Raw genomic sequence first — 23266 nt, forward strand, 5'->3', positions numbered from 1 at the left:
CATATCTGACTCCAATTTTAGTATGAGATGGTTTAGAATATTAATATGTTTATCCTCGTTTTATCTGACTCCAATTATAAAACATAGAGAAGGTTATTTTGTTTCCTTTCACATTATTTTAGATTATGATTGAATATTCTCTTCGGTTCATCATTTTATGTTATTCTCGTTCATTGGGATCTCTATAACATCCTGAATCTTGTACCGGCCGAGTATACAATTTCTTAAGCACAAGCATGTCAGTCTTGGTCACTAAACAGGGGCGATTGACCGCTATCCTAAAAAGGCAGAACCCTACTTACTCAGATTAGGATATTTTTTATGCGGTCCCCATAGGTCTGCTACCTCCTAAATCAGACAGAGCTATTTAGTCATATAACGATCATTACTATAGAATTAAGCAGACCAGTCGTACTTAAACTAGTAGTAACTTTGAATAATCACTATACTATCTAAATAGTATTAAAAGTTTATCGGGTGAAGGACTATCCCCTTAGATATCCTTTTACAGCCTAAGTATACATGAATAAATGCCAATTTGTTAGTCGGAGCTCTAGAGACATCGTGTAACGTGCCGCAATGCTCCGTCTACCGTGTTCTAGTCCGCTACTAACCTGAACAGGGGCTTGTGGTGCTATGAAATTACCACAATCTACTAAAGATAATAACACGAACTCTGTTTGAATCATTCAAAACATAACAATTTATTAGTCAGGTAAATGTATTATGCCAATTCAATTAGTCAATTCATAAACGATCAATACAAAACATCAAATTATCAAAGATAAATCCAAGATGAAAAAGATGCATTCCTGACTTTGAAATATACATAACATGGAACTAGCCATGTTATGGGCTGATCTGGTTAGGCAGAATCGCCCTGAGCTTTTCTTAGGCCTTACCTTAAATAATCCAAGAATTCCCTCAAGGAAGGGGGTGTGAATGTATAACAAAAGGCATTCACACTTAGTGTCACACCCCTCACAGTGGTTCAAAAGATGCCTGAAGTTATATATTTATTGTTATGATTATGTCTATTTCTGAGAGAATGAGACCATTGTACCAATCGCACTGAGACATTTCAAATGATATCAAACATGATAGTTAAAGTCAGTTTGGTTAATTCTAGAACATTCAAACATTGAAATGACCATATGTGTGAGTTAGGGGGATGAAGCAGACTCAGATGCAAATGCAGCAGGAACTGGTTTTTCCCGCATTCCCCTTGCTGAGTTGTGAAGTTACCAGTCTCTGTTTTCAGCTCATGTTTTGAATTGTCAAAGGCATCAGAATATTTGCAATATTTCAATTCTTACAGATAACCCCCATTTGATCCCGTGGGTCAGATATAAATGTGTCCATGGGGTCACTATGTATCCTTGTTGAGGTCATTTAGGGGCAATTCAAGACAGTCTCTGTAGCATTTTCAGTTGTAAGTCGTGTTCAGCAGGTGGCTAAACAGGTCCAGGCTCGTTTTCACCTCTTTTGAGGAGCCTGATTCGAATGCACTGCTCATTCAGTCCATACAGGCCTTCATAGCCTCCACTGTGTCCTTCCCCTGGCAAAAGTGTCCACGTCGTGTGGGCTTCTCATAGTCTGCTTCTTCTGATGAATCTGGTCATCTCCAGATATGCAGACATCGGCATGTGGGGGTCTACAGTGTGTATACACTGCCTTCTCCCGGACACCTAAACAGCAACTCGATGGCTCAGCGATTGAACAGTTATGAACTTGTGTCATTCTGCATTGGAGAAAGTCATGAGGTTAAGCATAAAATATATGATCAAAACATAAAAGTCAGCAAGTGCGAGTCGTACAACTGGTCTCAGGTCTCTTTCAATCTGTTTAAATGGTCCAATCAAAAACAGATAAGTCTTTGTCACCACTGAGATAGGGTATAATGATAGGGAGAATATTAAATATTCTTGGTTTGAATTACTCAAGGTAAAGCTATCAAAAGGTCAGTGCAAATTATTAAAACAGTATAACAGGCAGTATGCATCATAAAACATATCATCATGACAATACATTCAAATAAATGACATTCATTTTCAAAATGAAAAAACGTGAAGATATTTGTCATACATGATAGTAACCACATTATTTAACCATAATTATGAAGGTATATCTATAATAATGTGTGTGTTTGTGTGTGTATGTTGTGTGGTGTGTGTGTGTGTGTGTGTGTGTGTGTGTGTGTGTGTGTGTGTGTGTGTGTGTGTGTGTGTGTGTGTGTGTGTGTGTGTGTGTGTGTGTGTGTGTGTGTGTGTGTGTGTGTGTGTGTGTGTGTGTGTGTGTGTGTTTATGTGTGTGTGTGTGTGTGTTTGTGTGTGTGTGTGTGTGTGTGTTTATGTGTGTGTGGGGGGGCTTGAACACAATTGATGGTATTTGTCAAATTTAAATGTCCTAGTGATTATTAGAAGTGTCCTCACTTCGGTTTAATTTTAATCACTTTAGCACTTATACCTGTTATTGGTGATAGATTGGAAAACCAGGGGCCCTCTGATTTGTCAACCATCCCCACAACAGTCAGTGTATCTATGGCAAGTTCGCCTCTATTGAAGTTTTATACCATCAATTTGTTGTCAAAGCCATGCAAATGTGTAATTTCTTTTCAGCTGACAGAGGGTGTCAGAGGGTGTTTGTTGTCTCGTCTGTCATCAGATTAATTATTCTGTTCTATGTGTGTGAGGCTAATGTGTTTTGTTTGTATAAACATGGACAAAAGATCTTAACTAAAGAGATTTGACTCCTGGGTCTTTGAAGACTAAGGTGTTATCTGTGCCTGGGTTTACCTGTGGCTATGTGTCAGTGTAATGCTCCGAACAATGGTAATCAACTTTTATAATTGTGTTGCGAAATTTTAGTCCTGTCTTAGCAGGGAGCCAGCATAAGAATGTGAACATGAGGTGTGTTCCGGCTCAAATTGATTCCATATAATATCTTTTACGGAGCATGTTAAGGTGCAATGTTCAAAGCTGGATCTGCAGGTGAGGTGTTAGCACCACAGGGGTTCTTGCTTTGAGATGCAAGATGGGAGACTTTTGGCCTCAGGTTATGGCCTAACCTTTTGTTGCCCTCATTTGTATTTGTTTGATGTGGACCGGATCTTGAGTGTTCTTTGTTATTGGTCCGCCTAAGATGAGAACAAAAGCAGAGAGAACCATTTTTAGAATTTTCATCAGTTTCAAATTCAATCATGTGGAATTAATGTTAATGCATCATCTTGCAATATTAATTCTGGAAGCCACATGATGTTGCTGGTCAGATCTGAATAGCTGTTGTTGATTTCAGCATATTGTGAGTGTGTAACACCTGTTTACACAGTCTGCTGTATTCTGAGCATTATCTCCCAGTTCCGCTGGGGACATTTTTCTGAATCAATCAATGATTTTTCATTAATTTCAGTTCACAATCTAATGGGCCGATACCCATAGTTCATCTTTTGCTCTCATTAACAGTCAGATCTGTTGGCAGAAATCATTTCACCCTTTTGGTGTTCTCTGCTTAACGGTTGTCATTTTATGGTGTGACTCACAGATTCTTAGATCTTTTGACCCATAAAAACTTTGGTAACTCTGAATGTTATCATATCCATCCCCCTTTCATTATGTTTTTTCTGGTGAGCTTAACTCTCTGATCAAATTTTAATTGTAGGTGGTGTTTTTCAGCGAGGATTTTATTGGTTTACAATCAGTTATGCTATAGTAGTTCTGTCAGTGTTTTCATTAAGCATAAAGAAAGCAAACCTCCTCAAAGTGAATGTTTCATCTCTAGTCTTTAGTGCCATGAATTGGCGATTATAATATAATGTACATTATTGTTTATTCCTAATGTAATTATATTATATTAAAATAGTAAGTATTAAAATTTAATTATATCTGGTCTCTGGAGAGTGTTTTTAGAATGGCAGTGCATTTTAGCTGAATGCTTTTATCTTGTGATAAGGGCTGTGTTTGCTTGTAGGTTGCATGGAGAACAAAAGGGTAATGTTATTGTTTTATGCAAATACAGCAAACACATTCTGAGCATCTTATTATCACTGAGGTGAGATTTCTCTGCTCTCTGTCAGGACATTTGAATATGAAAAGGTTTGAGCCATCAGGAGGTCTAAGGGCTGATTTAAAGTTAAAATCTTAGAATTTCTTTTATATTTAGTCTGTTTTGAGATTAAATTAAAGTATAGTGGATATTTTACACTGTAAACCCTAATGCTGTAACTAATTAATTGAATTGAGCTCTATTAACTTAAATCCTTAAAATTCGTTTATCTTAATTAACCTTAATGAGTATTCAGAACTTTTTCTTATTTTTGAGTTTGAAAAAATGTAATCTTTAAAAAATGCTATCAGCTGGGTGATTTAAGTATTTAAAGTTGAAAGAAATTAAAGCAATTAAGTTAATTGGTATTAAAATGTATGAGCTGGGTGACTAAGTATTTAAAGTTTGGAAAAATTAAAATAATTAAGTTAATTGCAATTAAAATGTATAAGTTGAGTAACTTGGGTATTTTAAGTTAGTTGAAGTGTCTTGCATGAGTATAACAAACTCAAAACTTAATGTTTCTGTTCACTTAAAATAGATAATTTCATAACTTAAAAAATTTGACACAACTGATTGCCTCAAAATCTTTTTGAGTTTTGTCAACTTATTCGGGATTACAGTGTAGTTGATCAGCATCATATTTGAATTTATCACCATTAAATTTAAATGGCAAATTTCTGATTTGTAAAGGCAGAGTTTTCATTAGAGCTTATTTGTCTTTTTTGCAATCAAATCATTCTGTTCTGCTCACCTTTATTTTTCACATGCAAATGCCTTAAACAGACTGTTGTTATTAATCCAATTTAAAAGTTTACAATTGTTTTTAAATCTTAAACCATTTTTTTCCTGTTTTCCTTTTTTCCATTTTTCTCTTTTTTATAAAACAGTAGATTTAAAACAATGGATAGTTTTTGATTTAAACTTTTAGGATCTAATTTATAACTCTCCACTGAGTCCCAGAATATAATTTGGATGATGTTATTCCAATTTTAAGCTTCAACTCTTGCTGCCTAGCAGACAAAGAGATTTCAGAGCAAGGGATGGCATTTATCTATACTGCTGCTATCATGTCCCTGATAATCAAAGTGGTTTTGTCTAATTCTCAACCCCACCGGATAACGCATTCCGGTCTAACATTTTTGAGCATTTCCGACTCATTCTATCAATGTGTTTATATAGGGTGCGTCCAGCTTTCCCTCAACATTTCTAATAGGCAAAGAAGAATTGACTTACCACAGCAGCTGAAGATAGAATAGAAGATCCAAACCTCTTGGTTGATATAAATCCATTTTGTGCTGGAAAGACGTAACTCGCCTGAGTTGGGAGATCACGGAGATGGGTCACCATTTTGTAAGGTCCAGCCAGTTGGTCCAATGACGGTATCCAATGGTGGATGAAGGTTCACTGCATGTTCGGTCTTTCCAGTGCACAATGTTGATTTATATTAAACTTAACTCATATCTGACTCCAATTTTAGTATGAGATGGTTTAGAATATTAATATGTTTATCCTCGTTTTATCTGACTCCAATTATAAAACATAGAGAAGGTTATTTTGTTTCCTTTCACATTATTTTAGATTATGATTGAATATTCTCTTCGGTTCATCATTTTATGTTATTCTCGTTCATTGGGATCTCTATAACATCCTGAATCTTGTACCGGCCGAGTATACAATTTCTTAAGCACAAGCATGTCAGTCTTGGTCACTAAACAGGGGCGATTGACCGCTATCCTAAAAAGGCAGAACCCTACTTACTCAGATTAGGATATTTTTTATGCGGTCCCCATAGGTCTGCTACCTCCTAAATCAGACAGAGCTATTTAGTCATATAACGATCATTACTATAGAATTAAGCAGACCAGTCGTACTTAAACTAGTAGTAACTTTGAATAATCACTATACTATCTAAATAGTATTAAAAGTTTATCGGGTGAAGGACTATCCCCTTAGATATCCTTTTACAGCCTAAGTATACATGAATAAATGCCAATTTGTTAGTCGGAGCTCTAGAGACATCGTGTAACGTGCCGCAATGCTCCGTCTACCGTGTTCTAGTCCGCTACTAACCTGAACAGGGGCTTGTGGTGCTATGAAATTACCACAATCTACTAAAGATAATAACACGAACTCTGTTTGAATCATTCAAAACATAACAATTTATTAGTCAGGTAAATGTATTATGCCAATTCAATTAGTCAATTCATAAACGATCAATACAAAACATCAAATTATCAAAGATAAATCCAAGATGAAAAAGATGCATTCCTGACTTTGAAATATACATAACATGGAACTAGCCATGTTATGGGCTGATCTGGTTAGGCAGAATCGCCCTGAGCTTTTCTTAGGCCTTACCTTAAATAATCCAAGAATTCCCTCAAGGAAGGGGGTGTGAATGTATAACAAAAGGCATTCACACTTAGTGTCACACCCCTCACAGTGGTTCAAAAGATGCCTGAAGTTATATATTTATTGTTATGATTATGTCTATTTCTGAGAGAATGAGACCATTGTACCAATCGCACTGAGACATTTCAAATGATATCAAACATGATAGTTAAAGTCAGTTTGGTTAATTCTAGAACATTCAAACATTGAAATGACCATATGTGTGAGTTAGGGGGATGAAGCAGACTCAGATGCAAATGCAGCAGGAACTGGTTTTTCCCGCATTCCCCTTGCTGAGTTGTGAAGTTACCAGTCTCTGTTTTCAGCTCATGTTTTGAATTGTCAAAGGCATCAGAATATTTGCAATATTTCAATTCTTACAATATAAACAAAGTTGCCTTTTCTTTTCATGTATAGATAGATTGATAGTTCTTTTTAGTGTATTTTTATTTGTTATATTTATTTCTTTAAATACAAGTGTTGTTGTTTTGTTCTTAATAAATTGGTTGATATTTTTATTTATTTTATTAATTTTATTATTTATTTTTTTTACTTTTTATATAAATTTATTTATTCAATTATTTATTTACTTATTTGCTTTATTTATTTATTAATTTTCCTATTTATTTACTTTATTTTTTTCTTGTTTATTTACTTATTTCTTTATTTGCTTATATATTTGTTTACTTATTTATTTGTTAACATATGTATTTACTTATTTATTTACTTATTTATTTATTTACATACAGTTGAAGTCAGAATTATTAGCCCCCCTTTTAATTTTTTTTTCTATTTTTAATATTTCCCAAATAATGTTTAACAGAGCAAGAGAATTTTCATAATATGTCTGATAATATTTTTTCTTCTGGAGAAAGTCTTATTTGTTTTATTTCGGCTAAAATAAAAGCAGTTTATAATTTTTCAAACACCATTTTAAGGTAAAAATTATTAGCCCCTTTAAGCTATATTTTTTTTTCGATAGTCTACAGAACAAACCATCGTGATAACTTGCCTAATTACCCTAACCTGCCTAGTTAACTGAATTAACCTAGTTAAGCCTTTAAATGTCTCTTTAAGCTGTGTAGAAGTGTCTTGAAATATATCTTGTCAAATATTATTTACTTTCATCATGGCAAAGATAAAATAAATCAGTTATTAGAGATGAGTTATTAAAACTATTATGATTAGAAATCTGTTGAAGAAAATCTGCTCTCCATTAAACAGAAATTGGGGGAAAAATAAACAGGGGGCTAATAATTCTGACTTCAACTGTATTCATTTAGTTATTTACTTATTTATTTACATTTTTATATACTTTATTTCTTTCCTTTATTCATTTATTTACTTAATCATTTAGTTATTCATTTATTTATTTATATATTTATTTGTTTACTTATTTATTTACTTTATTCATTTATATATGTATTTATTTATTTACTTTTATTACTTTATTTATTTACTTACTTATTTACTTTATTTACTTATTCATTGATTTATTTATTTACTTATTTACTTTATTTATTTATTTACTTTATTTATTAGCTTATTTATTTAATTATTTATGTATTTACTTATTTACTTTATTTACTTATTTTCTTACTTTATTCACATATTCGTTCATTTATTTATTTATTTACTTTATTTATTTATTAGCTCATTTATTTACTTATTTATGTATTTACTTATTTACTTTATTTACTTAGTCATTTATTCACTTATTCATTTATTTATTTATTTACTTATTTACTTTATTCATTTACTTTATTTATTTATTAGCTTATTTATTTACTTATTTATGTATTTACTCATTTACTTATTTACTTTATTCACTTATTCATTTATTTATTTATTTATTTACTTATTTACTTTATTTATTTACTTATTTATTTTCTTATTTATGTATTTTCTTATTTACTTATTTATTTAAATATTCATTTATTTTTCTTAATTATGTATTTACTTTTTTATTTACTTATTTATTAATTTATTTAGTTGTTAGAATGTAAAACTTTTTGGAAAAAAATTAAATGGAAATAAAAGTGTAGTTTTTATCATTTGATGTTTTTTTATTTGTGTTTACTTTATTATTTTGTATATTATTTATTCATATTATTTAACAGTAGGGTTTATAATTTGATGTTCGGCTCTATAAATAAACTATTAATTGATTGAATTTGCCAAAAAGCTACTATATCATGATCATATATATATATATATATATATATTGTTATCTGAAAACTATATATAATTTATATTGTTTGTTTATTGTTATGGTGCTGAAATTATTTCACCACATTATGTTTAATGTTTTAGTTGTGTGTGTTTAATTAAGTTTGTTAAACATATTTATTATTTCATGATGAATGCTTATCATCTCACTTATTCATTTCCAGAATTAAAGGATGGTGGGTGTCACATCACTACGTCTCAACTTTTTTATCAGGTGTTATGTTGACATGGTAAGTGTTTTACATGCTCAAATTCAATTCTCTTTTCCAGCTTTTAGTTCATCTTTACTCTCGGCTTTTGTCTTTTCAGGCCAGAAGGTCCCATGTATCAGATGTTCAGAAGTCAATTCCTGGCTTTCTCCATTTATCAGAGTGTGTATCATTATTGTATCATCAGCTAGGGCTGTCAAATATGACAATAAGCATCATATTGTGGGGAAAAAAGTCTATTTTTAAGTCTATTTTGCTCTTATTTCCTATTTTGTGATGTTAAAAAAGTACATTCAACCTAAATAACAGCAATAATAAATTGAATAAAGCTGCATAAAATGGAGAGAAGATTTGTTCAACACATTTGTATACATAATAGCTTTAATAACTCATTTTTAATAACCGATTTATTTTATCTTTGCCATGATGACAGCACATAATATTTGACTAGATGTTTTTCAAGATACTAGTATTCAGCTTAAAGTGACATTTAAAGGCTTATCTAGGTTAATACAATTCAACATTTCCATATTGTCATGCTTGAATGTGCGAGATGTTGTCTCTGTGGCAGGTTGTGTGCAGTTTCTTCAGTATTATTATCAGAGCGGCTGCTTATATCGGTTACGGGCTCTGGGGGAAAGAAACCAGCTGGACCTGACAGTGGGTGAGAGTCCGGACAGAGTTGAATCATGGGAGAAATGTTGATCTGTGTGATGTCAGAGCCCAGCTTGACTTCTCGTGTTTCTCTCTCGCCCTATTTCAGAGGGGTTTCAGTCCTGGATGTGGAGAGGCCTCACTTTCCTCCTACCTTTTCTATTCTTTGGCCATGTGAGTGTCGCCTTTCATTTCCCGTGCATCTTTTCCTTGTAAAAATCTTCATTCTTATGCATCTTAAAGGGACAGTACACAGAAAAAAAATATGATTTCCTCAGCATGTACACCACCTGACAAAAGTCTTGTCGCCTATTCAAGTTTTAGGAGCAGCGAATAATAACTTGACTTCTAGTTGATTATTTGATATAAGAAGTGGCTTATATGAAAGGCAAAGGCCTCTAGATTACACTTATTTGACCCAAATAAAATATGATAATGCCTTGATTTTGCATGATTTAATTAGGACAGTAAGGTCTGACTCTGCTTAGACAAAAGTCTCATCACTGAACAGAAATAATGTCGAGTCTTGAATATAAAGTCCTGCTGCAGTGGAGACAGAATGAATATTGTGTCTGACTCCATCATGAGCTTGGAGGACTGCATCCATACATCTCTGACATGACTCAAATCACTGATTAATAAAGTCATCTGGAACGGCAAAGAAATCGTTCCTGCAGGACTCCCAGAGTTCATCAAGACTCTTTGGGTTCATCTTCAATGCCTCCTCCTTCATCTTACCCCAGACATGCTCAATAATGTTCATGTCTGGTGACTGGGCTGGCCAATCCTGGAGCCCCTTGACCTTCTTTGCTTTCAGGAACTTTAATGTGGAGGCTGCAGTATGAGAAGGAGCGCTATCCTGCTGGAGAATCTGCCAAACCATGATTTTTCCTTCACCAAACTTGACTGATTTCTGCGTGAATCTTGGGTACATGTTGGCTGCAGTAGGTCTTCTGCAGTATTTGTGATGAGTGGGATGCAGTTCAACAGATGATTCATGGGAAAAATCCACCTTCTGCCACTTTTCCAATTGATCAACTAGAAGTCAAGTTGTTATTATTTGTTTATCTTACAACTGGGATCCACGACAAGACCATAAAAGTGTTTTTTTTTTTTTTTTTTCAACTTTTATGTGTTACTTCTGTTAAACACAAAAGAAGATATTTTGAAGAATGTTAAGCAGTTTTGACAGATTATTTGACAGATTTGACAATAAATTACTATTTAAAGGGACAGTTCACCCAAAAATGACAGTTACCTTATAATTTACTTTTATTTGCGTTTACATACCGCGAAAGTGGTTCTAAACGTTTCCAAGTTTATTTTTTTTATCTGTTGAACACTAAGGGCTCTATTTTGACGGTCCATGCGCAAAGCGCAAAACGCAGGGCGCAAATGCTTTCAGGGCGTGTCAGGACGCGTTTTTGCTAATTTAAGGACGGGAAATCTGCCTTGAGCCAAGGCGCAAGTTCTAAAAGGGTTGAGTTTATTATTTCTTAATGAGTTATAGGTGTGTTTTGAGAATAAACCAATTAGAGTCTCATCTCCCATTCCCTTTAAGAGCCAGCTGCGTCGCGCCAAGAGCGCATTCGCTATTTACAGGACGCAAAGTAAGTCTAAGTGGAAAAACTGAGCATTTCACAAGCAAACAGTTAACAGTTGACAGTTTTTTACAGAAAACTGTTAAACAGAGCATCTACTGTGTGAGAATGAGAGATAATGGATCTACTTTCACTTTCGCTCTTGGATAGGGAAACCTTTACGCACAGACATCAATTAGTCTATAAAAAAATACTTTTGTTTGTCAGTTCTAATTTCCAGCAAACGCATAAATTAACAATAATAGCAAAATGTGCTCAAAAACCTGAGTTATATCCTAAAACACATGCTGTGCCCCATATGGTCTAAAACCTGACAGGTGGACAAATCTAAGCTTGTTTTTAATAAAACAAATATAAATATGGATATAATAAATAATACTGCTGATAATAATAACATTATACAAAAGCAAATTGTTATGAATGAACTGAAAAAGCCTCCCGAGATGAAGAAGACATAAAAGCAGTGATTTTTCATATTTATGTAGGCTAGAAAATAATATGTTTTGTAATATTTTAATCCTTTATATTTATATTCTATATCTATTCTTATTATATCCTATATATATCCTTAATATTTAAATGTTTTCATATGTAAAGATATTTGCCTATTGCTCTCTTGTGTGTATTAAGCAGTGTGTAAGCGAGGCGCAACTCTGCGCTGGAGTTTAGACCGGGTTTGTTTTGGTCTAATGAAAAATCTATTATAGTTTCTCAAAATAGCAACGCGCCAGCGGCCCGCCTCAGAACGCCTTCCTTTTTAGATCAGAACGCCTATGGGCGCACAAATGCATTTGCTATTTAAACAGCGTAGCACAAAGCCTCAAAACCACTCTTGCGCCTCTCTTAAAGGAACAGTCCACCTTTTTTTTTTAAAATACAATGGAACTACAGAAGACTCAAGCTTTAAGTATAATCAATTATTTTTTTTTTTTTTTTAATGAAATGCTAACGGTCTAATCCAGTTCAATTCATTATGCTAAGCTAAGCTAAAAGTGACCCAGCCAGGACAGGAATTCAGCTGAATGGATTCAAAAGTGGTTCAAGTCAATAGTTTAACTTTAGGAGATTTGTAAAATGAGACGCTTTCAAAAAAAGGTGGAGAGTTCCTTTAATTGTAATTATATTTGAGAATATTACTGTATTTGATGAATTAAATCTGTTTTTCTGTCCTGTGCTCAGTTTTGGCAGCTCTACAATGCTGTGACTCTTTTCAGACTGTCTGCTCTTGACGACTGCAAGGAGTGGCAGGTAAAAGCTGACAAACATCATTGCTATTGCTCAAAATACAATGTACACCTCAATATAATCCCCCAATTCACAACTTTGAACAGGAAAGTTACTCTCGCTTTTATTATATCTGTATTAACTTATTGAACTGGTTATAATTTTAATTTCTATTGTCCAATTAATGTTCTTAATTACTTGTTATTATTATGTTTTATTGATATAATCATATCAAGCTCTTGTGCCTTATTTTTATTTTGTTGTGTATTATTATTATTATTAGTAGTAGTAGTAGTATTAGTAGTATTAATAATATCATTATCATAAAGTTACTTAAAATGCTTTTTCAATAGTTTTACTAGTTTTTTGTGTCAAATATTGTCATTCATTATTAGTTTCAGTAAGTATTATTATTATTTATCATGATCATCATAAAGGTATTAGTATTATCAATAATAATTAATATTTTATTAGCATTATTAATATATTAAGTATTAAAAATATCATCATAAAGCTACTATGCTTTATTAGTATTATTTTTAGAAAACATTATTATTATTGTTAGTAGTAGTGTCATTATTATCATAACGCTACGTTGCTTTATCATTAGTTTTACAAAATATTTGTTTCATAATCATAAAACTATTGTCATTTATTATTAATTGTGGTAAGTATTATTACTATTTATCATCATCCTCATAAGGTAATAGTATCAATGATAATTAATATTTTTATTATCATTATTAGTTTAGTAAGTATTTAAAATATCATCATAAAGCTACTATGCTTTATTATTATTATTTTTTAAAATACCTTATTATTATTATTATTACTAGTAGTAGTATCAATATTATCATAACATTACTCTGCTTTATCATTAGTTTTACTAATTATTTGTTTCATAATCATAAAACTATTGTCATTCATTATTAGTTTTAGTAAATAATATTATGATTTATTATCATCATCATCATAAAGGTAATATTATCAATAATAATTTATATTTTTTCTTTCAATATTAGTTTAGTAAGTATTAAAAATATATTTGTAAAGCTACTATGCTGTATTATGTATTATTATTAGTATTAGTATTAGTAGTAGTATCATCATTATTATGAAGTTACTCTGCTTTATCATTAGTTTTACTAAAGAAAATCATCATAAAATTGTCATTTATCATTAGTTTAAGTTAGTATTATTATTAGCATTATCATCATCATCATAAAGGTAGCATTATCAATAATTAATATTTTTATTATCATTATTAGTTTAGTAAGTATTATAAATAGTTTTAAAGTAATATTATAGTATATTATAATAGTACAATAGCAGTAGTATAAAGGTACTATGCTTTATTATTATTACTTTTAGAATGTATTAATAGTAGTAGTAGTAGTATCATTATCATAAAGTTGCTATGCTTTGTCAATATTTTTAAATAATTATTAGGTTGGTATAATTATTAAAGATTATTTATTATTAGTTTTAGGAAGTATTATTATTAGCATTCTTAATTTGTCATCATCATTGTGTGATATTATTAAAAATCATTAATTTTATTATCATTATTAGTTTGAGTATTATAAATATCATCTTAAAGCTACTATGCTTCATTAGTAGTTAGTTAATAGTTATTATATATATAACATTCAAGTATATATTCATTTTAAAATTACATTTACTTTAAAATGTGTACATTTTTTTAACTATAAAGTTATAAGAAAATAAAAAGAATATAGTTTTGGTAAACTTACAACTATTAGTGCTGGGCAAACAATTTATTGTGTCCGAAATAAAAGTTTGTTTGTACATATGTATGTACTTTGTATATTTATTATATATATAAGCTATATGAATACACACATGCATATTTTATATGCAATGTTTATTTATATTTACACATAAAACATTTTGCATATGTACATGTATATGATACAAATAATATATATAAATGTAATAGTTTTGAATAAATTTAATATTTGATTAGTTTTGTTTCTATGGGTTTGTGTGTATCATGTGCACATAATACATTCATTTATTTATTGACTTATTTATTTTTTATACAAAGTAAATGTATATAATACATGTAAATATAATGTCAAAACCAACTTTTTGTATGTGATGAAGCTTTGTCCAGCACTGATTTTACTTCTAATAATTCAGTCATTAATTATTGAATAATAAAGTTTGCTCGGCTAAAAAAAAAAATGCTCTGGAATGCTTGTGCCCTGCAGGTCTTCATGTTGGCCTTGACGTTTCTCGTGCTGTTCCTGGGAAATTTCCTCACGACTCTGAAAGTGGTTCATCAGAAGCTCCTGAAGAACAAAGACAAGGTGAAAAACAACTGAGTCTCTGCGTCAGACTGATACTCAAAAGCGCACAAAACTCTTTCGTCCCTCCAGCGGTTTGAGGGAGATGTTGACGTCTCCTCCAACTCGTTAGGAGAATCAAGTTTCCGTGTCACGTCGCCCTGCGTTCTGCTGTGTTGTTTTTGCTCTTTTTCACATCATCTCAAGCAACGTTTGGGCTCAGAAACCCACTGACAAACTTCAGACACTGTATACCCAATGTGTGAGGATTGTTTCGTTCCTGTGCATGGATATGTTTACAAAAAAAGCCACTTTTATACTTTATGCAATGCAGCAGGAAGGCTGTAGAAGTGCGCACTCTCAAAGGGATTCGTTAGCGTTCATAATAAAGCTGTTAATTAAAAACACTCGCATTTCAGCTGCAGCAGACGTTACATATATGTGGGAAAGCATTGATACTTAATGCCACTTGAAGGGAAGGGTGTGTTTTGCACGTCGTGGCTTGTTAGTACTGTTTCAGCAAGGCTAACTTCTTGAATTTAGGTCACATGATGAACGTGGGGATTTATGTTTTTAACAATGGCAATAAAGTAACACTTTCGTAGTATGTTTGAGTCAAAATCACGCCTCTGGTAATTGTCCACCTTTTGTGTTTGAAGGCATAAACGTGTGACTTTATTTTAAAGAGCCCCTATTATGCATTATAAAAGGTCATATTTTAGTTTTGGGGGCCTCCAACAGCAAGCTGATATGCATGCAAGGTCAAAAAACACTTTCATTGTCTCATTATATGCATTTATTTTTACCTAATCATCCCAACGACTCCCATATAAACTGTTCAGCGATTCATTTGTTCTCAAACCCCTGCTTAGCATGGTCAATCTGCACTGATTGGTACGATGACCCAGTCTGTTGCTATTGGTCGACTGTGTTCAGCGCAAGGCAGAGACGAACGCTCATTACGGCTTATCAGCATTGTTGAAGTAGTCGGAGTGCAGTGCGTATGCGTGAGCCCAATGCAGGAGTGCATTAAAGCAATGCAGCTAAACACCAGCATATTGCTCTATTCTTAACCATAACTCAGAGTACTCACAACGACACACATTCTGTATTAATCCATACAGCGGAAAAGCTATTTTGAAACTTGACTGCTGCACGTGTGTAGGAACAGCTGATGGTGGCCAGAGCAATGACAAATGACAGAGGATCGCGAGCTCACGAACGCATTTAAATTTGTAAACAAAGCGGCACGCGTCTAAACATGGCTTCAAACATGATATGAGAATATAAAAAGTGTACCAGATACAGTAGAAGCTGCGTGCAGCAATTACAAAACACAATTAAAGCTGCAAGCAGCAATGAAAGGGACCTCGCACCCGGGCTCACCAGCGCAGTGACAGAGAACAGCGAACAATAATAATTAAAGCTCATATATTTAAAAAATCTGAGAAAATTGCAGATTTATACCAAACGTACTTCTGTCAGCAGGTGGCGCTATGACTGACTTAATATTGGCATGTAGATGTCTCCAGGGGGGGAATCTTATTGAACATGTGAATTTTCAGGCAGGTCAGACATTGTGTGGTTGAGTTATAAGCCAAACGTACTTTTGTCAGCAGGTGGCGCTATGACTTTGACTCAATATTGGCATGTAGATGTCTCCAGGAGAGGACTTTTATTAATCATGGGAAGTTTCAGGCAGATCAGACATTGTGTGGTTGAGTTATAAGTACTTCCTGTTCCATGGCGAAACACTGAGGTTTGTCAGGCCGCCGCGGACACGCCCTTTGGCGAAAACTCTAGATCTTCACAATATATCATCGCCAGAACTTCCAGATAACACCACACAAATTTGGTGCTGATACGATAAGATTTGTAGGAGGAGTTTGCTACTTTGTAAAACATGACATTTCCTGTTGCCAGCAGGTGGCGCTATAAATCTAAATGGAAATTAGTTCGTTAAAATACAACGCCTGGAAATGGGAAAAACACTTTTTCGGCGCTGGAAGTTAAAAATATCGCATTTCCTATTAGGTTTGAGATTTCGCTCAAAGAGACTTTTTTGTAGGAATTGGCATGTTTGAGGTATGTGCCAATTTTCATACTTGTGCATGAATCGTAGTTCGTGGGGCACTTTGTAAAATTTTATAGGTGGCGCTGTCGAGTCATTTTGCCACGCCCACTTCCGAAATATTTATCAAATGTACATTTTCGCCACTTCTGGCGCGTGTGCAAAGTTTTTATGAGTTTTCGGGCATGTTTAGACCCTCAAAATCGCAATTCATTCCGGAACGGAATAATAATAATAAAGAAGCCATTCCAATAGGGTCTTTGCACCGTTTTAGTGCTCGGCCCTGAATTAAATACATACTGTGCAAGCTTCCACTTTACTTTGCAAGGTGGTTTGCCTTCTCCAAATTGGAGGAAAGTCCTTACCCCAGGTGGAGGAGTCAAAGTATCTTGGTGTTTTGTTCAGGAGGGATGGAACGTGAGATTGACAGGTGGATTGGTGCTGTGGCAGCATTAATGTGGTCGATGTACCGGTCTGTTGTGATAGAGAAGGAGCTGAGCCGAAAGGCAAGGCTCTCGATTTACAGGTCAATCTACGTTCCTACTCTCACCTATGCTCATGAGCTTTGGGTCATGACCTAAAGGACAAGATCTCGGATACAAGCAGCCGAAATGAGCTTCCTATGCAGGGTGGCAGGGCGCACCCTTTTAGATAGGGTGAGGAGCTCTGTCACCCGAGAGGAGCTCGGAGTAGAGCCGCTGCTCCTCCACATCGAGAGAAGTCAGCTGAGGTGGCTCGAGCATCTGTTTCGGATGTCTCCTGTACGCCTACCTAGGGATGTGTTCCAGGATGTCCCACCGGGAGGAGACCTTGGGGAAGACCCAGGACACGCCGAGGGGATTATGTCTCTCGGCTGGCCTGAGAATGCCTCGGGATCCCCCTGGGGGACCTGAAGGAAGTGTCTAAGGAGAGAGAAGTCTGAAGTTCTCTCCTAAGACTGCTGCCCCCGCAACCCGGCCCTGGAAAAGCAGATGAAAATGAATAAATGAATGAACTTTGCAACCATTTTAATTGCACCTACTTGGGGGCTTTCATACCTGCCTTATTTGGTTTGGTTGAATCGCACTACAGTTCGTTTGGGCAGGTGTGAATGTAGCAGTCGTACTCAAGTACGCACAAAAGCGGACCAAAAGAGCAAACCGAGACCTCCTTGAAGAGGGGACGCTTTCAAATGAACACTGGAGCGGTTTGTTGTGGTGCGAATATGATCTGAACTAAAACAGACTGAACTGCAAAAGGTACTGCGCCTTTTCGGACTGATCCAGCTGCCGTAGGCCAATGCACTGTGCATTATGGGATGTGAAGGAAAAACATTTGCTGACAGCACTTTACTAACAGGGAAGGAGAGAGGGAAAAACATTAGCTGATGGATCGTTGGTAATATTTCTGGAAGACGACCATGTCGCAGTTTAGCTAAAGTAATTCACGCCTCCTGAAGTGACCTGCAATGCGCCATCGCCGTTTGCCTTAAAACATTGAAACTGCGCTTTATTTTCGAAAAGTAGTCTGTCTGAAGTGATGTATACAATCTATATAGTATACTATGAGCAGGGATACAATCAGCCAGCGCAGTCGACCCTCGATAGTCAAAAGCAACATTTTGTGTCTGCCGGTTTGTTTACTTGCGGGAGTTCCATTGGCACTTTCCCGCACGTGAACATCTGGCCAATGAGTGATGTGGATCTTGTCACATGACTGCATTTTGGTTCTTTTCAAATGGTTCGGACCAAAGCAATGAGTGTGGTGTGAAAACGACCCAAAGACGGCAGAAAATGCAACAATGTATCATTTGTTGCTCTTGATCTGGACCAAATGAACCGAACTACAGATGTGAAAGCACCCTTACACTTGTGAAATGGATTAATGTACCGGTCCATGACCTGTGTACTGATAAAGCTCTTGTTAAGCTCTGACAAAGTTCCATACATCAATAGTGTTTTCTGATCCTTTCTTTAACAAATGGCCGACGAATCCTCCGTTGCAGGGTAGATTATTGCATTAATCAGCAAAATGTTCACTCATTAATGTTCACTCATCTTTAGTCATGATCAGTCCTACACACACCTGGACTCTGCTAGTGTTTGAAGGGAAAGGCACGTTCACGTTTTACCAGATCCGGCACTTCATATTTGACAATGTTGCCTAATAATGTTGATACAGGCAAGCAAAAGATCCGGACACAAAATGAATCATTCAGTTGACTCTTTCCTTGAAGAATCAATAGATTTAACCCTCAGCTGGATGTTTTCATTCCCTTCGAGCTGTTTACACTCTGCATGGAAGGTCATTTTCAAAAACCCATAATAGAGGCTCTTTAAATGCGAGTAACAGCTGAAATGCTAACCTGCATTATGTTAATGAAAGCTGTTTTAAGATGACATATATGAACCGGTGTGTGTTTCTGTGTTGCTCATTTTCCATCAGGGAGTTTTTTTGCTGACAAGACCTTCTTTCCATGCAATTTTACAAAGGCAAAGGTTGTATGCTGGCTGATTTATTTGCCTTAAGCTCTCCTTTTACACCTCCCACATGAAGAAATACTATAGCAAGTTATAGTAAATGCTGTATTGTTTTTGAACCATACTTGAGTATTGATTGGAAGTGCGCTCATTTTTGAGGTAGTTTACTTGTGTTGCCTAGGGGAGAAATGAGTAGGAATAATAAACAGCAGAAAACCGGTCAAACTACTCGCTCTAGGTGTGTTCATAAATATACATATAAAGAAGAATAATATCATAAGAAAATATCAGTTTGCAACTTCAAGCTGTATAATGAGCTGTGTTAACGTCTAAAAATCATCATGGGAGTGAATGAGACTGAAAGTCTCGTGCCAAAACGGCTGCATTTGAATTTAAATCTGTTGTGGAAGTTCTGTAGTTGCTATGGTAACACAACAACCACAGTAATATAAACAAAAATAGTTTTCTACAACTACACTTACCGGCCACTTTATTAGGTACACCTTACTAGTACAAGGTTGGACCCCCTTTAGCCTTAATTCTTCGTGGCATAGATTTAGCAAGGTAATGGAAATATTCCTCAGAGATTTTGCTCCATATTTACATGATGGCATCACACAGTTGCGGCAGATTTGTTGGCTTTATCCATGATGCAAATGTTCCATTTCACCTCATCCCAAAGGGGCTATATTGCATTGAGATCTGGTGACTGTGGAGGCCATTTGTGTACAGTGAACTCATTGTCATGTTCAAGAAACCAGTCTGAGATTATTCACGCTTTATGACAGGATAACATGCGCTGGTACACTGTGGTCACAATTACTTGGGTAGGCTGTGGTGTCTAAACGATGCTCAGTTAGTACTAATGGGCCCAAAGTGTGCCAAGGAAATATCCCCCACACCATCACACCACCACCAGCAGCCTGAACCGTGCATACAAGGCAGGATGGATCCATGCTTTCATGTTGTTGACTCCAAATTCTGACCCGACCATCTGAATGTGGCAGCAGAAATGGAGACTCATCAGAGCAGGCAACGTTTCTCCAATCTTCTATTGTCCAGTTTTGGTGAGCCTGTGTGAATTGTAGCCTCAGTTTCCTGTTCTTAGCTGACAGGAGCGGCACCCGGTGTGGTCTTCTGCTGCTGTAGCCCATCCGCCTCAAGGTTGGACGTGTTGTGTGTTCAGAGATGCTCTTCTGCAGACCTCGGTTGTAACGAGTGCTTATTTGAGTTACTGTTGCCTTTCTATCAGCTGGAACCAGTCTGGCCATTCTCCTCTGACCTCTGGCATCAACAAGGCATTTGTGGCCACAGAACTGCCGCTCACTGGATATTTCCTCTTTTTTTGACCACACGGTAAACCCTAGAGATGGTTGTGCGTAAAAATCCATGTAGATCAGCAGTTTCTGAAATACTCCCCAACAACAATGCCATGTTCAAAGTCACTTAAATCATCGTTCTGATGCTCAGTTTGAACAGCAGCAGATCGTCTTGACCATGTCTACATGCCTAGCTGCATTGAGGTTCTGCCATGTGATTGGCTGATTAGACATTTGTGTTATCAAGCAGTTGGACAGGCGTTCCTAATAAAGAGGCCGGTGAGTGCATATTGGTATATCATACTACAACACACCACAAAACTAAAGTATACTGTAGTATTTATAACGGTTTTTCAGTTAACACTACAATATGCTGAATCTGTTAATCAGTCTAATACACTTTACTAGTATGGTTCAAAACGCTAGTATTTAATATAAATTACTATAGTAAAATATAAATTACTGCAGTAAAATAAATGACTATAGTTTTTTTTCACATGGTTTAGTTTAATCTTGAAGTGTTGCAAGTTGTTTGGAAATTCAGCTCCTCCGGGAATTGTACCTGAAAGCTGTAACTAAAGGGATTTCTCATGTTGGGAAACGCTTTATTGCACAGATAAACCCCAGCGTAAATGTATTTAAGCGTTTGTGTTGAGCAAAATTACTGCACTTTTTTTGTTTGGAGGGAAAAGGTTTCCAAAGTCCCGATTCGATAACAGGCAAGATTTGCATTCTCTTTCTGTTACTGTAGAGCCAATAAAAACAAACTGTTGCAATTCATCTGCGTGGAAAATCAGTGTTATTTACACCTTCTCCACCAGAGGGCGCGACTGTGAAGCAGATTCATGTGGAAGAAATCAATGGTGATTTTTGTGTGCCTTATTTTTTTATTTGTTTATCATTCAGAACATGATGGATAACATGTTTCACTGTTTAAATACAACATTAATGCTACCTGATGCATTACACTGATCTAGATGTCGTGTGCAAAAACACAGACATGCTCTGTGAACATCAATGGAGAAGCCGCCCTAGATGGCTTTGCCAATCAGAATCTTTATCTGCCTGTCAATCATTTTGACATTTTCTGAGGGGGCGGGTTTTTTAAAAATGGTCCTGCCATTGAAGTTTAAGAAACTGATAGTTTTGTACATGACCTATTAAATAAAACATCTCTGTACAAATATCAAGCTATATTTATGTTCATTGATTATTATTATATGGTTTAACATATAAATATACATATAAATCTTCTAAAAGTAGAAATAGAGTGTCTAACTTAATGTTGCAATTAACTTTTTTTATTCATTTAACTATACTGAGTAATATTAATTCATTTCAATTTCTTACTTTATGACTGGTGTTTGAATATGGGTTATGTTTAGTAGCATGAAATTATTTATAATTAATTTTATTTACTGTTTTAAATAGGTATTTAGTGTAACAGATATATTTATGTGACAATAAAAAAACGTGGAATTATTGAAATGCACCAACCGGCCACTTTATTAGGTACACCTTACTAGTACCGGGTTGGACCCCCTTTTGCATTCAGAACTGCCTTAATCCTTCATGGCATGGATTTAATAAGCTACTGGAAATATTCCTGAGAGATTTTGCTCCATATTGACATGATAGCATCACGCAGTTGCTGCAGATTTGTCGGCTGCACATCCATGATCTGAATCTCCCGTTCCACCACATCCCAAAGGAGCTCTATTGAATTGAGCTCTGATTACTGTGGAGGCCATTCGAATGCTCGGTTTGAACTGCAGAAGATCGTCTTGACCATGTTTACATGCCGAAATGCATGCATGAATGAACATATATATATATAATAATCTAATAATGATAATGATTGTCCTGCTGAAAATCTAGCTTAAACCAGCCTAAGTTGGTTGGCTGGTTTTAGCTGGTCGACCAGCCTGGTTTTAGAGGGGTTTTGGCCATTTCCAGCATGTTTTTAGCTGGTCAGGCCGGAAAATTACCAGCTAAAACCAACTTGACCTGCCTGGTTTAAGCTGGACATAGCTGGTTTTGGCTAGGCTGGTCAAGCTGGTTTAAGCTGGTTTTAGCTGGTCACCTCCCAGCCTGACCAGCTAAGACCAGGCTGGAAATGGCAAAAACCCCTCTAAAACCAGGCTGGTCGACCAGCTAAAACCAGCCAACCATCCTAGGCTGGTTTAAGCTGGATTTTTCAGCAGAGTGTGTTGTAAATATGTCAAGATTAGTTTAATACGCTGCTCGCATTTCAAAATGTATGATCATCAAACAGGATGCATTATAATCTTCAAGAATAAATAAATTAAGCTACACTTATTGATGTGAAGCTTGAAAACCTTCTCAAGTTTTATGCCAAATTCATGAGCAATTGCAACATAAAAATAACATTGAATTTCTAGCTTTGTAGATGTCACTTGCAGCAGTATTTCAAGGCTTCCGTTACCACAGTCATATCCTGCTATATGTGCAGGAGTTCTTCTAACCACAGCAACTTTTGCATTGACCAATTTTGTTTTGCAGAGAAAGCAGAGATTTTCAGAAACATCTTTCTAAAATCTGACAAGAATTGCATCATGCAGTCTGTTTCAATGTCAAAAGAACACGCTGTTATAAAACAGCTACAGACTTAAAATATGGTGACATTATTGTCATCAGCAGGCAAACATCTAATCATGTATATAAATAAAAAGGTTTATTTGTGCAACACTTGTGGAACAGATACAAATTTTAAACAATACTTTTTGGCATCCGTA

General features: G+C 35.1%; 2 protein-coding genes across 3 annotated transcripts in view; one reads left to right on the forward strand and one right to left on the reverse strand.

Moving 5' to 3' along the window:
* Positions 1-15408, forward strand: part of tmem120b (transmembrane protein 120B) — a 29490-nt gene extending 14082 nt beyond the window's left edge. The window contains exons 7-12 of one of the 2 annotated variants that reach the window (XM_005169222.5): positions 8829-8894; positions 8974-9035; positions 9445-9537; positions 9637-9701; positions 12308-12376; positions 14587-15282. In XM_005169222.5, the coding sequence (XP_005169279.1) occupies positions 8829-8894; positions 8974-9035; positions 9445-9537; positions 9637-9701; positions 12308-12376; positions 14587-14700 (469 nt within the window). In that variant the 3' untranslated portion in view covers positions 14701-15282. 2 annotated transcript variants of the gene reach the window in all.
* The window catches only part of ess2 (ess-2 splicing factor homolog), a 779665-nt gene that overhangs the window by 613741 nt on the left and 142658 nt on the right, over positions 1-23266 (reverse strand). The gene's annotated exons all lie outside the window — the stretch shown is intronic.

Source organism: Danio rerio, chromosome 10 (genome assembly GCF_049306965.1).
Source record: "Danio rerio strain Tuebingen ecotype United States chromosome 10, GRCz12tu, whole genome shotgun sequence".
NCBI lineage: Eukaryota > Metazoa > Chordata > Actinopteri > Cypriniformes > Danionidae > Danio > Danio rerio.